A 24,372-nucleotide genomic window follows, 5' to 3' on the forward strand; every position below is an offset into this window, starting at 1 on the left:
AACTGTAATCTACTTCCGTAAAAGCCCCACTAAAACAATTTTCCAACACACACATATATTTGCATTTCACATATTCACGATGTCTTAGCATCTTACCTAATTTTTTTTTATACAACTGTTTCTGGCGCGCCCCCGCAGGGGAGTCGTGGCACAGCCACTGGAGGTTTCACTTTCAAGTTAAGTTTTTCTCCGCTTCATTGCATTGGAAACGACACATTTGGGTTTTGTTTGTTTTGGGTTTTTTTTGTTCTTTTAAGTGTCATTAATTAGCGGCAGACTGACAGTCACGAAAGGTCACAGCAAACGTGAGTTTCTGTGGGAAGAATAGGCCAAAAGTTCTTGTAGGTCCACTCAATTTACATCCCGAGCGAAAGTAGGCAAAACAAAAGCCCTAATCAGCTGTGAAAATGGCTCCCTTACGTCGGCGAGTCTTTTATAAAAGCCAGGAGAGATAATACCCGCTTCGAGGGTCAGTAATATCCAGCGTGGAGTGGCATTGATGAATGAGATTCCTGGCCAGTGCGGAGGTGTATTGAGCGCGAGGTGAAGTAGAAAAGGCCCGTCTGAATGGAAGAAGGCAGTCGGGTGATTAAGCAAAGGTTATGGAAATGGCGAGTCTCTCCGGCGGAAAAGTTCCAGCAAACGTTATTGCTGGACCGGTCGCAAAGCTATCCTCCCAGCTTTTTTTTGGAACTTCTCAAAATTCTATGAAGTTGTTAAAAGAAGAATCTTATTGTGTAGCTACATCTACATGTGCTGTAGCAGTAACACAAATTTTTCACCTCAATTCAACGATAAAACTACACAAAATCTTTGGAAGATGTGACGTCGCGTACTTCCAGTCATCCATTTTCTTAAGCGCTTGTCCTAATTGGGGTCGTGGGTAAGATGGAGGCCATCTTTGTGTACATAACATGAATGCAGCACCACTAACGCTCGCCGAACAAGAAAACGAACTTGAGAAAAAAAAAAACTCACCCGTTATTATTCTTGAAGACTAAACTCAATCAGGAAGTCTAATTACGAGCAGCACATCGAAAATAACATTTTAGACGACTGCTACACTACAGTAAATAAAGCATACCGTGCCATTGCCGCGTTGCCCTATGCTTCCCCGATCACTGCTTAAATCGACAGGCAAGTTTTTAAATGGTCGATAAAAAAAAAAAAAAAAAAGTGATCCAAAGTACCAAAGAGCCAAAACTACAACGTCAAAGCTGTTTTGACTGCGCAGACTGGAGCGTCTTTGAAAATTTAGCTAGCAGCCGGGACGACTACACGGACACATCGTACAGTAAGTCAGTTACTGTGAATCGCTGCGTGTACCAACAAAGTCATTTCGCACAGTCAAGAACAAAAAGCCGTGGTTCACTATCCAAACTTAAGCAAATTCGCCAGGGAAAGAAATCGCGTCTCGTAGCGGGGAGAGAGACCTGTACAATCGCACTCGAAACCAGCTGACGAAAGAAATTAGCGCCGCAAAGAGGGATTATGCAGCAAAGACGGAAAAACAGTTTAGCGCTAACGACTCCAAGTCAGTCTGGCATGCATTGCAATCATTAACCAATTACAAGCGATGTTCCCCCCAAGTGGAGAACAATAGCCAACGATCGGACCAGCTTTTACTGCAGATTTGAAAAGGACACGAGGACACAAGGAAACGACCACTTCAAGACCTCTGACTTCTGCGATGACCATCCACCGACAGGAGGAGAGACGCATTTTCAAACAACAACCAGACCTTGTGTCCCCTTCCTGCCCCAAAGTCTGCGTGGACCAACTTGTTCCAGTCTTCACAAAAATCTTCAGCAGACCTCTAGAACTGTATACAGTACCTAATTTACCAAGACAAAGTCCATTTTATATTGTACAAATAACAAAAAAATTCACTGGATTGAAAATACAAAATCATCCATCCATTCATTTTCTACTGCTTCAGCAGGGATACCCAGACTTCCCTTTCCCCAGCCACTTCTTCCAGCTCTTCCGGAGGGATCCCGAGGTGTTCCCAGGCCAGCCGAGAGACTGAGTCTCTCCAGCGTGTCCTGGGTCGTCCCATGGGGTTCCCTCCAGTGTGACATGCCCGGAACACGCCACCAGGGAGGAGTTCTGGAGGCATCCGAATCAGATGCCCCAGCCACCTCATCTGGCTCCTGTCAAGAGGAGCAGTGGCTCGACACCGAGCCTCTCCCGGAGACCGAGCTTTTCACCCGATTTCTAAGTGAGAGTCCGGACACCCTGTGTAGGAACCTCATTTCAGCCGCCCGTATCCGAGATCTTGTTCTTTCGGTGGGGTGACGGCTCGAAGAGGGGAGAATGCAATCATAATACTCCTAATGAACAAAGTAAACCACGTTTAGGCCACATATAATGACGAGAATATACAAAACATCATTGAAACGTACACGAACATGAGCGAGGATAGGTAAGCAACTTAACTTACAACTTCTTCAATTGAGAAAAACGTGCCACCGTACAGAACTGCCCTCATTTCAGGCCCAAAGTCGGCGCATTAGTGAACATGACGGGCTGGGTGACGCGCCGCGTATTCCTCTCAGTACGTCCGAGTGACACACTTGTGTCATTTTCAAGCAAAGCGCCTCTCACTTCCTGACCCGGTGGCTATTATGAGGACGGGAGAGAACATTGTTGGGTCTATAAATGGATGTCTCATTACTAGCCTCGTAACGACGCTCGGCTCGTTCATCAGGGAACTTCATTTGATTGAAGTCTTTTGTTCCACCAAGGCTGCTTACCGATAAAAGTCGCCCCTGTTGAATATTCACGTCCCGTCCGTCACCTTTGACCGGTCATTAACTAGTCAACGGCAAAGAACTGCTTCGACCTGGGCTTGATTTAATGGACCCTGGTTGATACAGGATTACTAGACGTTGGAAGGTTTTCTTTTTTTATTATTATTCTGGAGGAACCCAAATGGGAAAAAGAAAAAAAGTGAATTATTCCAAAAACAGGAGGAGAAATGTTAGAATGGCAAACCTGTGTGTGTTCATTAAGAGGCAAATTCCCTGTACACTTTTTTTTTTTTATATAAATCAGTTTTTAGGAAATAGCAACAGAAAATGGATCATACTTTTTTTTTTTTTGCATAATTTTGAGGTAGCCTCTTCCCCTGTAAATCACGCACCAAAGTAAAAATATGACATGAAAATTCAAACTTTAGAAAAAGGTTGGTTGCACTCATTCCTGAATTGCCGTCGAACTCTGTTGCTGACCAGAACAGCAGCTGGTAATGGTTTTGCCGCATGTTGCAAACAGTTTCCAGCACAATATTAACAATTTTGCTAAAATGATGATGGGAATTCAGCACTCCACAATATCTTGTCTCCAATCCAAGTCTTCATTATTCTGTTTTACTGTCCAGCAATAATTGGAATACAGTACATCCCTACTATATTTAAATATTTCAAAAAGACCCCCCCCCCCCCCAACGGATAAGCAGATGTTTCCCGTCATCTCCAGTTGAGCAAATCAATGCCCCTAAGCACTATTTGCATTGCGGTGCCGTGGCAAAAATTCCCATAATAATGCCGTAAAGGGAGCGTTAATGCGAAACAGAGCGGGGCGCAGTGATGTCATAGGCAGATGTGCGGGTAATTACAAGGGGGAATGAGTTTTGAAGTCTTAAAAGGAGATCAGGGCCAATTATGGTGATCTAAAGCCACGGAGATGAGCCCTGAGCGCATACCTTCTAATTAGCAGGCCAGAGCTGGCGTCGCGCAGGCAGCACAATAGATTTGGCACGTTCGCATGATCCAACGACAGCCACACTGCGTAGTGTTGTCCTTTCGTTATTTAAATTTCTTGATTGCGCTGGCAGCTGCTGCATTTCATCCACCGCGAGATCTTCACCGTTGTCGCGCAGCTAATGGCGTTGAGAGAGTCTGACGTTATATTTAGCCGTTAATCACGCAAAATGAATCAAAAGTCCTTTTCAAATTGCTGTTGGGATCGCTCCCCCCAAGAGAGATATGATTTCATTCGATTGCCACACTTATCAAACACAAATGAAGATTAATGAACATGCGGTGGACGCTTCAAAATAATAACGCCGCAGTTGTCTTCGAGGCGCTAATTTGTCGGCGAACATATTGCGGCGCCCATTAGCGTTTGCTAATGTTGCGCTCATTGCGTCGGAGACAAGCAACCTGTGTATAGAGTATACGAATGCTGAAAAGTGCTGAAGCGTCCCAGGAACAAGCAGAATAGCACGAGGGCACAGACAAGCTCCCTTGCTTCATAATCGATCGCAACGAGTATTGATTATGTTGTTTGCCCAAAAGGACCAATAATTAGCTGCAGATGTTGAAAATGGCTCTCTGGTAGCGCACAAGATTTGAATGAAAGGGTCCTCCTCAAGAATGAAAATTGCTAGCCCATTTCATAGCATCTTACCATCCACGCAAAAAAAACTGTATCATGCTAACGAGTAAATAAAGGTCAATAATTGGGGGGGCGGGGGGGGAGTCGAAATCATTATACTATAAATCTAGCCAACATTTTGGTAATTAGCCTATCAATACATCAGAGGTAGACGTTAGTTGTTCCTTTCGCCAAATTAGCTTCAGCTTGTCCTCACTCGAAATTTTCTTCAGTCCTCTTTTCTATTTTTCCACACAGATGACCTTTTTGCCTGTTCTCGTTTTCCAGATGAATTGCACGCGATACTACGCGTGTAAGGATTTTTGACAGTTCCTGGATTTTTTTTTGCATACTGTATGACCCACAGCTTGTCAAAGCAGCGACTCCCTGCAGATCTGTGTGATCCAAAAGTGTTTGACTCTACACATACACAGATGAACATCTGACGAGGCAGAGCCGACAAAGTTCACTCTCTTTTCGGAGACGAGATCGCAAATCTAGAACTCGGCACACGTAGATCGGCGACGTCCTAGCCAAGGGAGCAAACAACGAAGCGAGAAATGACAAGGCTAAAACAAACAAGCTAACAATTGCCAGTCCCAACAAAGAACAGTGGAAAAATCGTCGAATGCTGACGGAACTGCCGAAATGCATAACTGATAGCTCAAGACTGGACTTCTTTGGTAACCCCCCAGCTGCCTTTATAGCAACTGGTCACACAATCAATAAGCGACCTTACATGGTCGGTCATTATCCAGTGTGCCTCGGATTGGTTGTCACCTCACTTGCCGGACAGATTTTTAGCCACTGTTTAAGCAATCATTTGACAGTTTTACAGGCTAATCATTATACAGGGTAGCACTAAGTGGCCTTTATGCCACTCAGTGGAAAGATTTGTAGTCATCGTCCGAGCAATCCTTGGGTGGTCTTGCCTGTCAATTCTGATATAGTGCACCATTGATTGGTTGAGATGTCACTCAGAGGATTTGGTTTTCATCATTGTTCACATGTGATTTGGCTGGTCACTCAGGGGACTTTTCGCTCAACCAATGGCCAGTCCACATAAAATCCAACTCTCTTAGTTTAACTCCACCAAAATATGGTAACCCCATTAAAAGATAGCGATGACATTGAAGTCGGGGGGTGGGGGGGGGGGGCAGTCACCGTCTCCACATTGCGCATTTGTAATTGGCACAACCCAATTACAGCGTGCCGGAGCATTCGGGCTATTAATAGCCGCGTGCCGGTGCAGCTGCATGGCATCTACATCCCAGTAAAAGTTGTTCACGTCGCCAACGTGAGGACAGACGCCTGACGCTGATGAGTAGTGTCGCGGGTGGGGCCGAGGGATCGCGTGCAACAGGCGCGCCGGCGTGTAACCTGTGATTCAAAAGGAAGGCGGCGACAACGCCATCATTCCCCGAGTCATCAAGGAAGCCGCTGCGATACCTTATCTGTCCCTCATCTTCACTTCCTCTCTCACTCGATAAATGTACGCTTGCCTCGTTGTTTGTTTGCTTGACCTAGCAGCAAAGTTTAAGACGAGTTGGACAGCTGCGTACTGTAAAGTCTCCAGCATGCACCGTTCTATTCATCCTTTAGCAAACGTTGACGGCGACGTCAACCGGAACAGTCTGGTTGCGATCGATTCAATGACCTTAGAATGGAGTGAGCAGGAGGAATGAGAATACTGTAGTATTTTCCCTGGCATGGTGATATCAATCAGCCATTTGCTTAACATAACTAGCAAAACGAGATATTGTTTTGATTCCCTTCAATGTCATCCGTCTGTCCACTGCCCGTGTCCGTCCATCAAGCAACTGTAAGTCTCCCTAACGGTCTTCTGTCCCTACATCATTCATCTATTTATCGACTGTATCTATCCGTTAACCTGGCAGGCCATCCTCGCTTCAATCCCTCCATCTGTCCGTCCTTCTGATGATCAATACATCTACCATGCATTACTCTTTTCATTCACAATCCAAGTTCTAGTCTTACCCAAACAAAACTGCTGCGTCGCCTCAATGACCTTCAGAGAAGTCTCATATGTGCGCTATAAAACTCTTGCCTGTAGTTAGAGCAAGGACGCATTAGCGGGGATACATCCCCGACCTAGCAGCTCTGGCATTAATGGAATATTGATTTGGATCCTTGCCCAAAACAGCAATGATCAGTCTTAGCTTGATTTTGGCCCACTGATAAAAGAATCTCAATCAGCCCACCCCCCAACCGCAAAACCGGTAGCAGAAACCGCCTCTGGGAGGGGGGGGGGGGGGGGGGCGTCACACACACAGAGGGTGAGGTGACGGCACTCAATCCATCCACGAGCCCCCTTCCGAGCAGATGGCATCTGTCTGCCGGAGACATGGTCAGTCCCTCTGAGTCAAACTTCACTCGGTGACATGGACACACTCATCGTGATGTTTAAATCATGTCTCTTCCATGTCCGCAAACAGATTTCGTACTTTCAGGCCAGGAAGTTGTGGGATCTCTACCCTTGTGCCACACTGTGAGTCCCCCCCCCCCCCCACACGCTCACCCCCATCGCACTCTCAGTCCCCCACAGACAGATGGAGACACTCATTTCTCTCCCCCCCCCCCCCCCCCAAACGCTCCCCGCATCCTTCCAGGCGTAGCCGTTCATCCCGCCTCAGGGAACATATGTGCCGCGTCTCCAAGTAAGTGCAATATGTTGTTGAAGCGCCAACGCTGACATCTGAAATATTTTGTCGCGGGGGGGCAAGAGGCATTACTTTCACCCCGCTCAGTTGGCGCATCGGAGCATTTTATCCCCTCTTTGCCTTTTACACAGAAGCCAGCAAGGGCTTGTTAGCCATCCACGCGCAAGTGCTTTCACACAACCACATGACATCTCGCAAATGCAAGTTAGCTACTCGATAAAAAAAAAAACAACTACAAATAAAAAAGGAAATGCAATGACACTAGCATTACAATTTAGCCTGTTTTGCACAGAAACGAGTTGAGTTGTACAAGTGAAGACTATTTTACTTTTATTTCACTTTCATTATTTGCTTAAATATGACCTCACACATTTAATCAACTGATAAAGTGTTGCCCATTTGCTAATCAGACAATGATGTTTTGTGGAGCCGGTGGTTGTCCTTGATCTTTGTACGCAGAAAACCGTCTGGCACCATCCTCCTATCCCAGGCGTTGCGACACCAGATAAGGAGCGGAAAGTTACCATCCCGGCCCAGGATCTGACTGCGCTTCTACCATGCACCCATACATATAAAAAAACGTGTGTTACTGGGCAGCTTTTGTCTTCTTCTTTGGCTATCCTGCCAAAAGACACACGACTTGTGTACGGCAGATACCTAGATAAGACCCGGACGTCTCTACTCCACAATCCTTTGTAATAAATCAATTTGCTGATATTTCTAATCATTGGTCATATCTTCCTCGACTCGTGAACACGCGTAGAGTCCAAACTCGCAAATCCCTACACAAGTCATATTAATGATGGAAAAACGATTTGAAATTAGTTACATGGGTCTCATTTATTTTTTTTTTTTTTTTTTTAATATATCAAAAACCTGGAAACCAGAAAGTTGAACTTTTTATGCTCACTGTATAAGTGCCCTACACCTGAGTGGCGACAGGTCTAGTGTGTACTATATCCCTCGCCCGATGTCAGCTTGGATGAATCCATTAGCCCGGATTGAAGTCATGTACGAAAGAAAATGGCTGGATGGTGTCCATCCTCGGTGTTATGTCGACCAAAATCCAGGCAATTTCCTTGCTGGAGGTCTGAGCTCCGGGGAGCGCTTTTACAGTTACAGCCGCTCGGCACAAAGGTCTTGTTTTTGCGCATGGATGGTATTAGTGCACATGGCAGGATTAATTTTGGTTAGTCTGGCGGGGGAAATGTGGATTAATTTTGAAGCAGGCATGCTCCCCACTTGCTTAAAACCGTTTAAAATATGCATGTTGCAAACTTGTAGGAAATCTCGTGTGTTGCTACGCAGACCAGTCTTCCTACCTTTCTGCTCTTTAACTTTTTGTTGCGCGGGACTACTTTTGCACTTCATGTTAACACAGATCAAGCTTTCAAAATGCTAACAAGCGTGTTTGGAATTCATGACGGATTAAAAAAAATAATGAAAGTCACCGGCCATCATCATTTTGGCGAACAGGCCACAACATTTAGTCGACGACTCCCGCAGATGACCCCTTCCGATTGCATTGATTGAAACGTTTAAAATGTGCATGTTGCAAACTTGTCGGAAATCTCGTGTGTTGCTACGCAGACCACAGTCTTCCTACCTTTCACTTTTTATTGCGCGGGACTACTTTTGCACTTCATGTTAACACGGATCAAGCTTTCAAAATGCTAACAAGCGTGTTTGGAATTCATGACGGATTAAAAAAAATAATGAAAGTCACCGGCCATCATCATTTTGGCGATAAGGCCGCAACATTTAGTCGACGACTCCCGCAGATGACCCCTTCCGATTGCCGGCGCGAAGCCAATTAACATCTCCACTGGGACAATGACGGAGGACGCGGAAAGGTAATTTCCATGCAGGTGACGTGCCGCTGAATGCCCCTCCCCCCGCCTATGGCACCGCGCAATCAGCTTTTCAATGAGTTTCTTTCAGAAATGGAGAGAGAGAGACGACGAATGGAGGTGACAGCCCAAGATAACTGTCAAACGTAATAAGGAAGGTAACCTATGATTCAAAAGGGGAGTACAGTGTATTTTGGCGGTTGTTGAAGAGGGCCGTAATGATAGCGTTCCACTGCCAAATAAGCGCTGATTATCATGACAATGTGAGGTTGCGGTGTTCATTAACGCTGAACGCTGGCAGAGGACGGAGAGAAGCGACATTCGCGCCCGCGCTGACAAATGGCCACTCGGAACGACTCAAGGATGAAATAAATAAAAAGGAGGTTTCACTATAGTCCGGCCAGCCGTCCGCTCCATTCAGTGGCTGCTCGCCTGGCACGTCATCAACGCCAACTATTTTTAAACTCAATGGGCTAAAATGTCAAGATGACTTACAGGATTTATATGCACGTCGGCCGATTGCCAGGGAGCTTTTGTGAGGAGGGGGGAAGTTTGTGAATCTGAGCACAGAGAGATCCGAATGACAAAAGTTTAGAAAATGCAAAACGAGATCATGATCACAATTCAAATGGAAAGGGAAGAAGCAAGAATACCTGCACAAAAGTACCGTATTTTCCGCACTATAAGGCGCACCTTCAACGACTGGCCTATTTTAATACTTTTTTTCCATATATAAGGCGCACAGAATAGACGCTTCAGTAGAGGCCGGGGTTACTTTATGCATCCATTAGATGGGCTGCGCTAAAGGCTCAATATTGATCCATATATAAAGGCGCACTATCAGCTTTTGAGAAAATTAAAAGGCCTTTTAGTGCGCCTTATAGTGCGGAAAATATGGTAATTGAAAAAAAAAACAAACGTGTAAACTAAATGACCACACACATGTATTAATATATAATACACATACTGTGTATATTAATTATCCATTCTTCCTTCTGAGCCACAGGAGTGCTGAAGCCTATCCCCAGCTGTCATCAGGCAGGAGGCAAGGTACTCCCTGAATTAATTGCGCGCGCGCACACACATATATATACATACATACACACACACACACACATATACACACGAAAATGGATGGATGGATTTTTCCAAGTGTTTGACGCTGACCGGTGTACTAGTGGAGGCGATCTGAATCGCAACGGGGCCGGAAAAGAGAGGGCGAGCGGGCGCCGATCAGTCGAGCCATCGTGCACCGTGACTGATGCTCATCTAAGAGGCGAGTGTGCAAAATTAGCACACAGCAAATTAACTCTTCAGTGTGTGTGATTAAAACACTTTTGTGAAGCTAATTTGCGGTTACTGTAGCATAAAATGAAGGTTGCTTTGGAACAGTTGGTTCAATTTTGTGAGGACCATCAGGACTTTTGAAAATTTAATGAGGATCCAAATTGCCCCGTTTCTCCCTCCGTCACAGTCACGTCCAATCTCTGCATTTGCGCATGTGTCGGATAAACAGCGCGGGGGAGCAACTCGTTGACGAATGCGTCGTGAACCGGCGAAGTCCACAATGATTTGAACGCGCTCCAGAATTGCCGTCACTTTATTTAACTGGAGTCCCTCGGATGTTTTCTTCATCGATCTGTTCCACTTTCCGACACCTGCAATGACGTTGCTCTGACGCTTGATCAATTGAGTCAACCAGCTAAACTATGCTAACATAATTGGTCAGGGATTTGGTGGTGAGGGTGAAACCCGAACCGTAACCCCTCGTGACCTTTTAAAAACTGCAAAACTGCCAAAACGTACGTAGGCTGCAGGGCTGATTCTGCACTTGGGGCAAGCGGGGAACTGCCCCACGAGCTTCAGCACAGCGCACCGAATAGTCGTTTGATTACAGAATTCACGTGTGTGCAGTGAACTCCCATATTGTTGGTGCTGTGACACTTTTGTCGCGTGTGCGAAGCGGAGATTGGCCTACTTGCGGGCGAGCCGGCGGATCTTTGTGAGCGTTTCATGATCAGGCAGGGAGACATTAAGGTGACGGCTGTTCTGCCCGTTGCCCTCACGGTCGTCGTCTCGCACAATGAGAAATGCGGCCGACGTGACAGGCGAGAGCGGCCGGGATGTAATGGACGCGGCCTCCATCCCGCAAAGTGGCTCTGGAGACATCTGCGCTGTGTCTGAAAGGACACAATGAGAAGGTTTGATTTGTGAGAAAAGACGTGGACCAGCTTTTTTTTTTTTTTTGATTATGTGCACAAAAGTTGAGAGGTGCGCCAAACAGTGGCCTGGATGTGAGTTGGAAGGAAATTGTAGTATCAGTTATAGTGTGTACACCAGCAGGAGGCAGCTATTTAGAGATCCGGGACAAGTTCTTTTCTGGCGGATTCTTGGAAATGGCCAACATAGACGGGCCACTTCAACCCAACATGCTGCACTTACTGTGTGTTTTCGTGAAACTTTGCATCTACTCATGGTAGACAAGTTTTGCAAAGTGGAATTGGCTTCGAAATAAATAACTAAAGCAAGGCTATTTTTGAAAGATCTGAAGAAACGGCCAAAATGTTTCAATATTACAGTTTGAAACCAAAATGGCCGACTTCCAGGGTCTCTTCAAGCAAGCATGCCTTCTTCAGGCTTTTCTTGTGGATCAACTCGAGGCAAATTTTACACGCTGAAGAGAGATTTCTGGGGCGGGGCACTTAAGTTTTTGCCACTATGTCCCCCCCGAGTCCAGAAGCAATGTGGACCCATAAAGTACAGTATGTGTGCTTGAAATTTGGTAGGCTTTTGACCAAAATCGCTAAAATAAGGAGCTAAAAAAAAAAAAAAAAAAAAAAAAAAAAAATAGAAGGGCCGCTTCAAATCAAAATGGCTTCCCGTCGATTCTCCAGCAGGGCTTCTTGAGACTTTTTTTGTCAATCAATTCATGACAATCACACCTACCAAATTTCTTCTTTTGAAGTGAAACTAGCTTCTGGGGTGGGGAAGTATGTTTGACGGCAAAACATAGAAAATTGCTGCCGTTTCGCCCAGTTGCGCAAATTTGGTAATCAGACGATTTAAAAAAAGAAAAAAAAAAATCCTTTTCCTAACCAGAGAAAGTAACAGAACAGTTTTCTTCTTATATCGCCGACCTGGAGGCAATACAGGCGTCAGTGTTTTGGCCAAGACGATGAGTAAGATTTGTTTTACCATCCTTCTTACATTAGCTAAAGGGAGTTGCGAACATGGCATATAGCGATGAGAAAAATAATAACACTCCACTAGGTGAAAAGTTGGCAGGCTTAATGCGACACGCTAATAGCGACCCAACATATTTTCTTCATTGACATTAGGGAGTTAATGATCCTTCGCAAGTGCCCGGTCAGCAGTACAGTCAAGTTCAAAGTGATGATGGTGGCGTAAAGATGCAGTACTTCTTTACTGATACTGGAAAACTGTCGAACAAAAATCCCAACACTCAGCATTTTATGAGGTACGCGTACAGTGCACAAATGAGATCCGATGCATGGAAGTCTATGCTTGACAAATGATATTCACTTTTGGGGGAAAAAAAAAAAAAAAAAAAAAAAAAAAAGGTAAAGAAAACTCCCCCCCCCCCCGCCGCTTTCAACCCTGCGGCTAATTTGTGCATTTTTTTTCCCCCCCTAACGGCCTCAAGGGGGCACTCGAGCAGAAAAGGTAAGAGTGAGACTGGCGGTATATATGTCCCAAGGAAGTGACTTTTACCGGTATGTTTTTTTTTATTTTTAAACCAGCCCTCTTAGCGCTGCACTAGCTTTAGCGCCGCCCTAGCGTGTTGCTGCCGCGTCTCGGTGATTTAGGTATGTTTTTTTTTTTTTTGAACCGGCCCTGTTCGTGCTGTGCTACTGTGTAGCTTCCACAGCTGTTTTTTTTAGCAGTATGTTTTGGGTTTTTTTTTTTTTTTTTTTTTTAAACCAGTATGTTCGAGCTACTGTGTTGTTAGTACGTTAAGCTAAGCTAAAGCATTAAAATTTTGAAAACTCTTGTCTTTGTAAATATCTCGCGTTTCAACGTGGGCACTTGCAGCTTTTACACAGGTGAAAATGGTATTTCCTTTACAAATGTACTGGGTTAGGCTTATAATCGGGTGTGATCCCGAGGCCGGAAATTACGGTAATTTCAAACAGACATACAGGAAGTAGCGCTGAACTTTATAGCATCAAACGAGTTCAGTTTTTATATTTGAGACATTTTGACGTGACTGTTTAAATAAGACAGAAGAAACTATTTAGAACTTCTAAATATGTAGTCCCGGTATGGCATTTAAATTACAATAAGTTTTGCAGGCCCATTTGAGCAGTAAACGTCTCCAAGTGGACCTTTTCAAAAATGCAATCAACTACGATATTTTCATCTAAACATTTCCAAAGGTTACCTGGAGCCGATTTTCAGAATCAGCTGATTAGTTTGTTAAGTCTCCAAAAATGGGTCTCTCTTCTCAAATCGGTCACAAGAATCTAAAAGAAGGTTGGCTGGAAGGGCGACCAAGAAACGAACCGCAAAAGGCCCATTTGGACAATCTAGCAGGCAAAAAGCCCAATGAACCCGGAAAAGGAAAGACGACGTGGCGTTATCAGATGTCTCTAAACAAACGTGCTGAAGAAAAGGCATATTCGTTAAGTCAGGCTGAATTTGTTTCCAAGCCGTCGGCGAGCTCCGTCACAGTGATGAATTTCCGCGGTGCCGTCAGCATTTCAATGACACTTCATCCTGTTACAGCAACCGAGTGTGCCATCGCCGATGTTACGCCGCATCGCGGAAAACAAAGGACGAGCGTTGCCAAAGAAGAAGAATGCAAATGGAGGTTGCAAATAAAATAATGCCTCGGACACCACGTTGGCTCTAATCGCTACTTCCTGGTTCATGGAGAATGATATATCGATCGTTTCGGCATTTGTGCTTCCCTCGGCAAAGTGTCACGTCCATTGCATACGTTTTGCATTATTCTGCTAACTAACACACAAGACTGATTAAAATAATATCTCACGCTTAAAAGAAAGTGATTTTTCTGGAAAACAGACTGGTTGTTGTATTGTTGAGGAAGCAAACAAATACCATTCACACAAAAAGACGTTAATTAATGAAAATACTAATCCACAAGTACATTGCTGCTTTTAATGTCAGATCAAAATTAGCATTTTCACCTGCTCACCATCACCAAACCACTCAATGATGAAAAAGTACACACTGCACGTTTTGGCAGGCCGACGCGGTTTCCTGCAGTGTTCGGAAAAAGTGACGAAATCCCTGCTCGCTGAGACATCGTCGAAAATGATAATAAATCCCTCCGAGGCAATTTCACAGCCTCGCACGCGACGTGTAAAGAGAGACTAATCACAAATAGGTGACATTCAAGCAATGCGGGCCTGTGGTTTCAAAAATGTTTCTTTTGAACACAACAGTCCGGATGAGATATAAGAGAGAAATTTGGTAGTTTGTCTTTTATTTCATTGTATATTCTGGATTACTTATTGCCTCAGAAGCCGCTGGAAAAGAAGGGAGAGGTCAAAAATTCATAGTCCAGAAAGAAGTTTGAAAAGGCTACAAACTAGTTTCTCCGCTACTTACTCAGGAGTCCATCCATCCATTTTCTGAGCTGCTTATCCTCACAAGGGTCACGCAAGGGCCGGAGGCTATCACAGTTATCTTCGGGCAAAACGTAGACTGCACCCTGAACTGGTCGCCGGTCAATCGCGAGGCACCCATCGACACCACCAGTGGCCAGGGGCCGATCCCGCGCGTATGGAATTAAATATGTGCCACCAGGATTTGAATTAAAAATGCCACTGAAAATTTGATGACGGAAAATTTGCATTGGTATTTCAAAACTGATCTTATTTTCAATATCTGTATTTCAGTTTCACTTAATGTTAATGAATTCGACATTAAAAAAAAAAAAAAAAAAAAAAAAAAAAATTTTTCAAAATCAAACGCAATATCCAATTGAATCTCAGGAAGCTGAAAATATTGCGTTTGAATTTTAAAGGTTGATTTCTTATATATATATATTTTTTTTTTTATCATAGCAAATTTGTTAACATTGAAAAGTTAAACTGAAACACAGCTATTAAGAATGTGAATTCTCCAACGTAAAAATTTCAGTGGCATTTTTAATTCAAATCCCGGTGGCACATATTTACTTCCATAGGCATGTTTTACGGGTAGCCAATCCAACTACAAGATAGCACTTTTCTGTTTTGTACATGTAACGCATACATTTACGATCAATGTTATGTTCTGAAAACATGTTATTTCCACATTATATCTGCAATCGATTTGGAAAAAGCATTAGTTGCGCACTTCATCATCATCATCATCATCAGTCAATTCCGGACCCATTTGCGACATGTTAGCCGTTAGCGTCATCTATCGCGCGGCACTTAAAACCCTCCCTTTTCTGCTTCCTGAAGAAAAACAAATGAATGGCTGCATTCATTCAGCTTACTAATCACTCTGATGTGTAATTATGTTGTTCCGCGATGGAGAGGTGGGGGAAATTACATCTTTTCAACTGCATGAAGCGGGACCAAAAAATAAAAAAATAAATAAAAAAGGAGCCACTTTCAATAAACGCTCCAATCAATTTGAGCGATGGGAGGTATTAATTTATTCATTTATTTACAAGCGCAAAGTAAAAGGCGCAGCTGCAGTGCAGCAATAAAAGCGGCAGGTGTTATTTCTGCAGGCGTGTTTTTTTATCGTGAGATGTTCAAAAATTTTGACTTTTTTTGTGGATAAATCTCCATTTTAGCTGTGAGTTGACTGTTATGACAAATTGAAATGCGGCGTACTAAAGCACAGACTCCGATGATGAGTTTGAGGAAAAAGATGATTTTGCAGTAGTTTGATCAAATGCGTCAGAGGTTGGTACAATTCGAAAAGATCGCCCATCCCATGAAAAGCAACATTTGAAAAACGGACACACCTTTAATTTATCGGTATAAGACAATGTTGTCACCCTCGCTTCTTTCTTGACCCACCGGTCAATTGGGATTGTTTTTGTTTTTTTTTTGCGAGCTGTATGAATACTTCAGACGTGAAATCCCCCCCCCCAGTTTGTGACTGCCGAGCCCTTTAAAGTGTCTTCGAGGTACGGAAGGACCGGGAAACACTTGAATTGTCCGCCTCCTCCCCGTCCACTTGCGAGACGGGCGAGTGATTGCGGTGTTCCGCTTGTCGTCCCCGATAAGCGCGGGGCCTGTCGCCGCCGCCGCCGCCGCCGTCGTCGTCCCGCTCGGCTCGTTTTGCGGTCGCGTTCCCCGGCTTTGAACTTTAAAATAAGCTCATCCACGATGCGGCCTGCAGCATCACTCAGGGCTACGTGATAGCACACTTTGAGGGGGCCGCTCCCCATCCCCAAGAGAAGCCCAAACTGCGAGCATATTCGCCGCATTATAAGCGCTGGTTAGCAAAGTTGCTTTCACGCCGATTGATGTGTGCATGTCGATGGGATAAGGTATGACGCAAAGGTGGCGAACAACGGCGTTGCCAGCAAGTTCAGGTCGAAACGGTGTCGGACGGGGACGCAACGCATTTTCAAACCTGTGAATTCAGGAAAAAAAAAAAATGAATAAATAAAGCCTCTACCATTTCCAAGAGGTCCTGTTAGCATGTCACCAAACCAAAAATGCATCAGTGGAAATGAAATAACACACATCAATAAGAATATTTTGTCCCTGTTTGAAGGAGGCTATAATGCAAGGGATGGTACAAGTCTTTTGAAAAGAGCTGCACTGCGAGGAGGGTTTACTTCAAGGGGTTCTCCTGTGAGACTACAATCTAAAGCAAAAAAAAAATAAAATAATAAATGCATTTCCAGATGTTTCCCAACAGCTAAAATGACATCAGCAACTGTTGCTCTACTCAAATGGCGGCTTAACCGAAGCTCACTTGTAACTTGAATCTTGGCTAGCAACACAAAGCAAAAATTATTAGAATAATTATTATTCAGACCACTGCTTGAAGTGACACAAACGTGTTGGTGTATTGGCAAGGACGAACTTACATGACTTGACTGCCTCATCTGTCGTTCATCGTCCGACTAAACTCCAGCGACGGCGCGTCGTCCTAGCAAGAAAAACGGCGGTTGTGCGCTTGTTCCGCAGCTCGCGTGCCCTTTTGCGAGGTACGACGCGCGAGCCGGTACGGGGGACATAAGCAGACGTGACTTGCGTTTGTCTCGCCACATGAACTTCGTCTTTGGCTGATTCAAGGGACAGTCTGCCTTTGCGTATGACAGTCAAAGCTCAAAGAACCTACCTGCACTCTTTCAGGGGCCCGTTTCAAGCCCCCCCCCCCACGATAAAGGGAGGCTTCATTTTCCACGCAAATTTGATACCAAGTACACTGACGACCTTTCTAGTTCAAATTGTCACACACTTCGTCAGGCTCATTTGTGACTACAGTCGCAACAGAACAGCCCATAAAAGACAAGACGGAAACTCGTTGACAAGTTTTTGCTTGCCTAAGACCACAAAAGGATTCTTGGAATTATTGCAAACTTCTAAATGCCTTGTTGATGCAACATTTAATGATTTTTTTTTTTTTTTTTTCCTGCCTTAAATACGAACAAACGGATTGTCGGCACCATGCTACCCACGCAAGGTGAACTAGCTCCAGATCAGGGCAGAATCCTTTCGGACCCTCCGCATCCTGGCTCGTAGCTCTTCCAGCTCCTTCCGTCGGGAAAACGCTACAGATTGATGAAAATCAAAAGTAGCAGGCATTCGAACTGTTTTTTTCCCCCTCGGGCAATTAAGTCATTAAATTCTTGATCAGCAGACCGACTAATTTTCTGCCTTGTGCCGTTTTAGGACACTCACTCCCATCTTGCTGGTCCTTGCACGTCTTATAAGGAATAGTTCCTATAAACAGAAATGTCTCTTCTTGTTCTTGTTGCTATGTTGTTCCTTGTTCTGAATGTCATATCAGAGCAGCACCGACTGCCAGAGAAAAAGTCCTCGTGTGTTTTTACACACTTGGCCAATAAAGCGGATTCTGAACAGCCCTGGAGATTAAAACATTTGATAGGTTGGTGTAACAGTTAAATGGTTAACAAACAGGTAAATTGAAGCTCTTTTTTCCACGTTAAAATAACGATGATGCCAACCGTTTACGCAATTGTCATTACACTGGTCGAAAGGGTAAGGACACTCCGTATAAACTTAATTTAATGTGGGGCGTTGACGGACTCCTAATCGCGACTCGTATAAGGAATAGTTCCTATGAACTTAATGTCTTGTTGTTGTTAGTTCTTGTCAGTGAAATTCCTTGTGTGTTGTTACATAATTTGCCATTAAATCTGATTCTTGTTTGTGTATTTTCCATTGTACTGCCTTGTAGAAAACCAAAATCACAAATATTTAAAAAAAAAAATTACATAAGAGTTTCTGATGGCTTAAATAGGTTTGCAGAAATGGATAATTCAGTGTATAACTGCTAATTCCCCGTTTAAAATGTTCAAACGAATGGAATTGAATTTGAAAGTCAGCTTCGAAGCATTTCACGATGCCGGATGGGCTCTTCATCAGCTCTCATAAATGTGTACAGGGCACTCTTGCTTCATTTCGTGCAAGTTTTCTTATTGTATTCTGACAAATATACTCATAAATGGTCAAATACTTTCATAACGGCAAAGTACATGATTTAGTTGAAAAGTTCTCCACGGGCCATCTGCGTGATGGCAGGATTGGGGAAAAAAAAAGGGGGGGGGCGGAAACAGGTCAAGAGTAGAATTGGATGGAAAATAAGAGAATTGATAATTCATGCATTTTGAGATTAATAAATTATTGGTTCCGGCCGAAGGGCACGGGGGGGCATATGGCGAGCACGGAGGGGGCGCAGATGCTAAGGGGGCCAAAGAGGACCGACGGGTAAAATAATGGAGGGGGGGGGGGGCACTGGGGCAAATGAAGATTGGGGCCTGAGTGAAGGCGAAGCGATGCCGCTTCAAGAGGCCAACACAAGTGCCACTGTGGCAGCGTCCAAAGCTGCCAAGTGGGCGCACGCGCTTCTTGTCCTTCTCTGACCTTCAAAGATGAGGGGGAATCTCTTGATTTGCGCAAGTGACCAGTGAAGACGCAAATCGGTCTTAAAATAAAAATCACTGCGTATGCACGTCCTCTTCACACGAGCCCGAGAGGACCTGAGCGCCATCTGCTGGCAGGGATGTGCAATCACCCTCACTGGCCTTCCCATTAGGACGACGGTGATGAAAATGATGATGCATGTACTACTGATTCCTCTAATATGAATTTTAGGTTTCATACAGCGCAGCGAGTCACTTATTTAAAATCTACAAATAAGCTTGGCTCGCGGAGTGAAGCCAAAGAAGGATCCAAGATGCAATGAAGCATATCGGGATGATGGTTGGGGGGGGAATCAGTTGGCGGTTGCCACAATCTGCGTCTGTCAACACATTTCCCTACAGAATAGCCTTAAAGTTTTGGGACTTCATTAGTAACGTGCACAGATTCCAGACACCCTGTGCCGGATTTAATAACGTGGAAAAACGAGTTTGCCAAAAAGGAACGATGACCAGCCACAAAGATTCTGGGAAAATATCATTTGGAGAGGGGGGGGGCGGAGCTGGAGCTTTTTGGCAAGAAACGCGGCATCAGCTGGATGTTGCAAATGTGAAGCGTGTAAAGAAAAGACGTCGTCTTCTGAACCTGTCTCGAATGTGCGCCGGAAAGAAAATGTGCTGCAGTGTCAGCTCGATGTCATGAACGTCCGGCGAAAAACATCCCAATTCACGAATGGCCGAGGTCAAAAGAACAACCTGCAAGATGACGGGCGGTAGAAGGGACACTTCGGTTTTTCCCCTCTTCTGTTTCAATTTTATTCACATGGACGTCTATACCGCTACAAAAAAAAAAAAAAAGTCTTGAATTGATAACCGCTCAAAAATAAAGCCCTCTCCAGTGTTATACGCGAATACATAACTGTCATTTTTATGTTTAATGCATAATTCAGCATAGTGGGAGATATTGAGTGTATTTTTTTTCTTGATAAATTCAAATTGTCGATGCCCAAAATGATAAAACTGTAAAACAAAAAAAGACAAACAGTAATAAAATGTAGAATGTCTACAAGTATTTGTATCTTTAATTAAGGTTTTATAAGAGGTTAAAAGAGGAATGTGGTGATCTTTATATAGGTTTAAAATATGTATAACCAGAAGAAAAAAAAAAAAAAAGAGGGGTGGGGGTTCTACTTCACAGGTTTCTCTTATTGCGGGCGTGGGTCTTGCGCCTAACCCCCCGATAAACGAGGGATTACAATACCCCAAAGAGTTGAATGTTTGGTGACTTTTGGACATTGTCTCGTGTCACCAGAGGCCATCGCAAGCAATTACCGACTTTGTACGAAGTCTAAAAGTACATCAAAAGATTTGTCGTGACAGCATTGCATAACGGCCGCTGTTGTGTGCGTGCGTGCGTGCGTGCGTGGGGGAAGGGGCTTGAATCTCAATTATTTGGACTCCGCCGGGTGGATGTAGAACTTATTTGCCGTGCGATTCTGCTGGCGGCGTGCTTCCCCCCCCCCCTCGTTCTTATCAGCGCTGACAGCGGAACGGGCGCCCAATAATAAAATCTTTTGTGTAGCCACTTGTAAAAACTCTCTTCCCATCAGCTGGAGCGAGCGAGAACACTTCCGACATTAAATTGGGATTGGGGGGGGGGGGGGGGGAGAGACAAAACACATTACTGCATCCTGCTAGCTCAATGCTAGAGGCGGAATGCAGGTAAAGAGAAAACAGATGATTGCATGCATGTCAACATGGTTTAGCCTCGCCGATCTTGATGCAATTACGTCCATTTGTTATCAATGGAAACAGCTGCTCACCGCTGATTGTAAAATGCTAATAAGCGAAGCCTCCCCGAGCGGTGACAAGACAAATCTGCCTGCGAAACAACTTCTTCAAAAACACGCGCGCGCACACAAAAAGGGTCCCGTCGTCACCGAGATCGGGAAACGATTTACAGCCGTTTAAAGAGATTCTTTGATATCCGCATCACGTCGTTCGTGGAGAGCGTGACGGGAGTGCCAGACGGGTGCCGGTTGTCGGACGTCAACCAAAACCCTGTCGGACGATTATCGAGCACATGACGGGTAACGTCGACGTCCCAGGAAAGCAGAGACTCGCCGATAACATCGCGTGCCAGCACGAAATTACAAGCGTGAGGCTAATAGCTCATTTGTGCCACGCGAATTTCCCCCAACGAGGAACTACGTCAGGCCATTTTACGTCAGACCTAACAACAGTAATTACAATTGTGAAAAAAAATGCAGCATGTCTCTCATTATTAATCGTGTCCCGCTACCTTCGGAGTAGTTGCGACTGAGCCCCCGCGAACGACGCCTGGCAAACGCTACTCGCTGGGGGCAAAAAAAAAAAAAAAGAAAGAGCCAGGCCCTAAATAGCCAAAATCCGCAAGTAATTGACGTCAGTCACTCAAATTTGAAAAACGTACGGAGTGTGGTCAGTCATGCCCGCAGATATAAAGTTACGGGTGTGGTCCACCAGTCATGCCCGCAAATATAAAGTTGCAGGTGTGTGTTCTGTTTGTAATTATGAGCGTACCCCTTTAAGAGCGGAGGGGGGCGGTGTCAGGTAAACTAGGAAGTAGAAGTAAGCTGAGCAGTGACGTCAGGCTGTGGTTCACTGCGCTGGATCGGTGGCGCAGCTTAGAGGGAACATTGGTCAAGACTACAAAAAAATAAGCCACGTTTTTCAATATCTATGTACTTCTACGCGTAACAAATTCTACACGCGTGATTATTCGTGCTCGACTGTGCAGATTTGCGAGTGCGATGGCATACGCACATCAAATCACAGTGACGTCATCCAAAAGAATGCTACAGCAAAGCACTACTGTTGACTAGATGAAGCTCCTCAACCTACGTCAACATAGTTTCTCGGAGCCAATGTAGTACTTTTGGCCAAAACGCAAAAAAAGCAAACGTGATTTTATGTATTTTTTTTTTTTTTAAGTCAGGCAAATAATGCAACATGGTTTCCCTATAATTAAAAATATATATAATAATCAGGAAGTTGGTGAATCCGCAAATGCTGAAGAGTGTTTACTGTTTTTCAAATTCAAAATTGTTTTCATTGTGGGCGTGCAATTTATTACTGCCAAAAGATATTTTGTCGCATACTTTTGTACTTGGTGAACCGCCAGGTTTTAACACCACCAAGCATAAAATGACAAGAACTATTGTCTTGCTTATCAACTACAAAACCAATTTCCACCAAAAAAAAAAATAAAAATTATTCAGCCAATAGAATCAACTTCAAGAGCCAGCAAAGTGAATTTTGAGATTTGCTTCAAAACACGTTTTTGAAGATAATTGCAGAAAATACTAAAACTAAGTAGTACTCAGTTGTATTCATACTGAAGCATTCAACAGATATTCACCACCTTTCTTTGGATGCGATTAAAATTGGTCACAGTCGACGTATTTATCCCTCAGCATGAGTTATGTCTAGTGCCCCCAAAATACACATTTCCTTTGAATGAATGAAATGGATGCTTTAAAGCGCCTCATTGTCACAACGTGGGGTCCCACTGAAAATTGCAGCAACCGGAAGCTTTAAGCCGAGCACTTTTCACGGCTTAAACACGTAGTTATGTGCAGCCGTGAGAAATTTGCTTGACAAAGGAGCATCCATTATTCCAAAGTGGTTTAGTGCAGTGCTTCTCAATTATTGTCTATTACGCCGCCGCCCAGCAAGACGAAAACAATTCGCACACCCCACGACTATAAATATCATTTGTCTGTAAATTGTTAAAAAGTACAGGTCTGCTTAACATTGTATCCTAATTAACATTAAAGAAAAAAAATAAATTAGAAATATAGTTCAACTTAAAAAGAATAACTTCATAAAAAATTTTTTGTTTGTAACTGAAAAGATTAAGCACATTTATATGCCTGAAATAAAAAAATATATCATTCTTTAAACTGTAAACATTTTTTACCGACTTATCACACCATTTGATAGTGAATCATAAAATTCAGGGATGACGATGACCAATTTGGAAAAACACTGAAAATGTTTGCATTAGCCACGAATTTTTTTTAATCATATGTGTGTGTGTATGTATATATATATATATATTATTTTTTTTAAAACACACTGTTAAATAGTGACCTCTGGTTATTTCTAACAATGTAAATACAGGGCAATCATAACATTTTGTAAACTTCAAAATATGAGCACAAACAACCAAAATAATTTTTGCCAAAGTTCAGACAAAAATGTAGATAGTGAAATTCACATCAAATAGGCTACTGCACTTAAAAGTTAAACTTCATTAATAAGTACACAAGTAACGGCCAGTGAAACAGATAACAACTGTCAATGATATAATATTTGAGAAATTTACGTCCAACTTACCTTAGTGTTCGCTGGTTTGGATATGCTCCTGGATATTTTTTGCTCCCAACGGAATATCGCTCGATGACATATGCGCACGTATGTCTATCAGTCATAACTTAGCCGTAGTAAATATAATGCTTCTCTATGCAATGTTAACATCAGAGTGAAAATACCGACAAAATGCTGCCGGAAATCGGTATCTTGTCATTATTATGAACACCAATTTTAATGCAAACAGATAGCAATGCCGTTTTCCGCTATCACAGCTGTGATTAATTTCATGATGAGGGTTGCCGTTAGATGCTGGCGGCCGGTCTTGATTACAGCCTTGCCCCGCCCCCCTAAAATAATAATAATAATAATAATTCTCAACGGATTTACACGTTTCACAAAAATGACATTTTCAGATGAAAAAAAATTGGAATTCCGCGAATCCGCGCAAAATTCTCATCACTGAAATTTACATAAAATCAATAACTTTCAGTTCAGCAACACTAACGCAGGTCCACAATATATAAAAACACTTCAACTTACAAAACAAAAATGAATAAAACAACCAAGCAATTTGGTAAGCTACCTTATATGATGCAAAACAAAAATGAATAAAACAACCAAGCAATTTGGTACGCTACGTTATATGATCCAAACAGGAGCGAGCACTGTTTTGGTTTACTGAAGTATTTTTCACAGAGCGGGATGATTGTTGCCAATATTCGGCACGTTTTCGCTGAAAAAAAAAATCCAGCGTTTTATCAGCACGTCTGTGGTGTAATGTCTTTAAATGGCGCATTCATTTATTTGGATTTATGACGTCCCCTGCCAACATTTTTAAAAATAATTATAGACGCCGCCATCTTTGCTCGTCTTCCACTGTACGTTGAAGCCGTGCGCTACGTACGCTTCGTCATATTTCTTCGTGTTAACTTTCTTTTATCTCATTGTCTTCGTCTCTCACTCACTTTCTTTTCAACCATATTTTTAAAAAAATCGTTGTCTCTTGTGGGTTCGTTGACTGGCCGTTGCAATTAAAAAAAAAAAAAAGCTAAAG

General features: G+C 43.6%; 1 protein-coding gene across 6 annotated transcripts in view; it reads right to left on the reverse strand.

Annotated features, from left to right (window-relative positions):
- Positions 1–23,625, reverse strand: part of il1rapl1a (interleukin 1 receptor accessory protein-like 1a) — a 318,067-nt gene extending 294,442 nt beyond the window's left edge. For 5 of the 6 annotated variants that reach the window (XM_061840541.1, XM_061840539.1, XM_061840537.1 and 2 more), the window contains exons 1-2: positions 23,343–23,625; positions 10,890–11,091 (exon numbers count right to left, since the gene is read on the reverse strand). In XM_061840541.1, the coding sequence (XP_061696525.1) occupies positions 10,890–11,080 (191 nt within the window). In that variant the 5' untranslated portion in view covers positions 11,081–11,091; positions 23,343–23,625. The remainder of the gene's footprint in view (positions 1–10,889; positions 11,092–23,342) is intronic. The other variant, XM_061840540.1, reaches the window with a different exon arrangement.
- Between the last annotated feature and the right edge of the window lie 747 nt (positions 23,626–24,372).

This window comes from Syngnathoides biaculeatus, chromosome 14 (genome assembly GCF_019802595.1).
Source record: "Syngnathoides biaculeatus isolate LvHL_M chromosome 14, ASM1980259v1, whole genome shotgun sequence".
NCBI classification, from domain to species: Eukaryota; Metazoa; Chordata; class Actinopteri; order Syngnathiformes; family Syngnathidae; genus Syngnathoides; species Syngnathoides biaculeatus.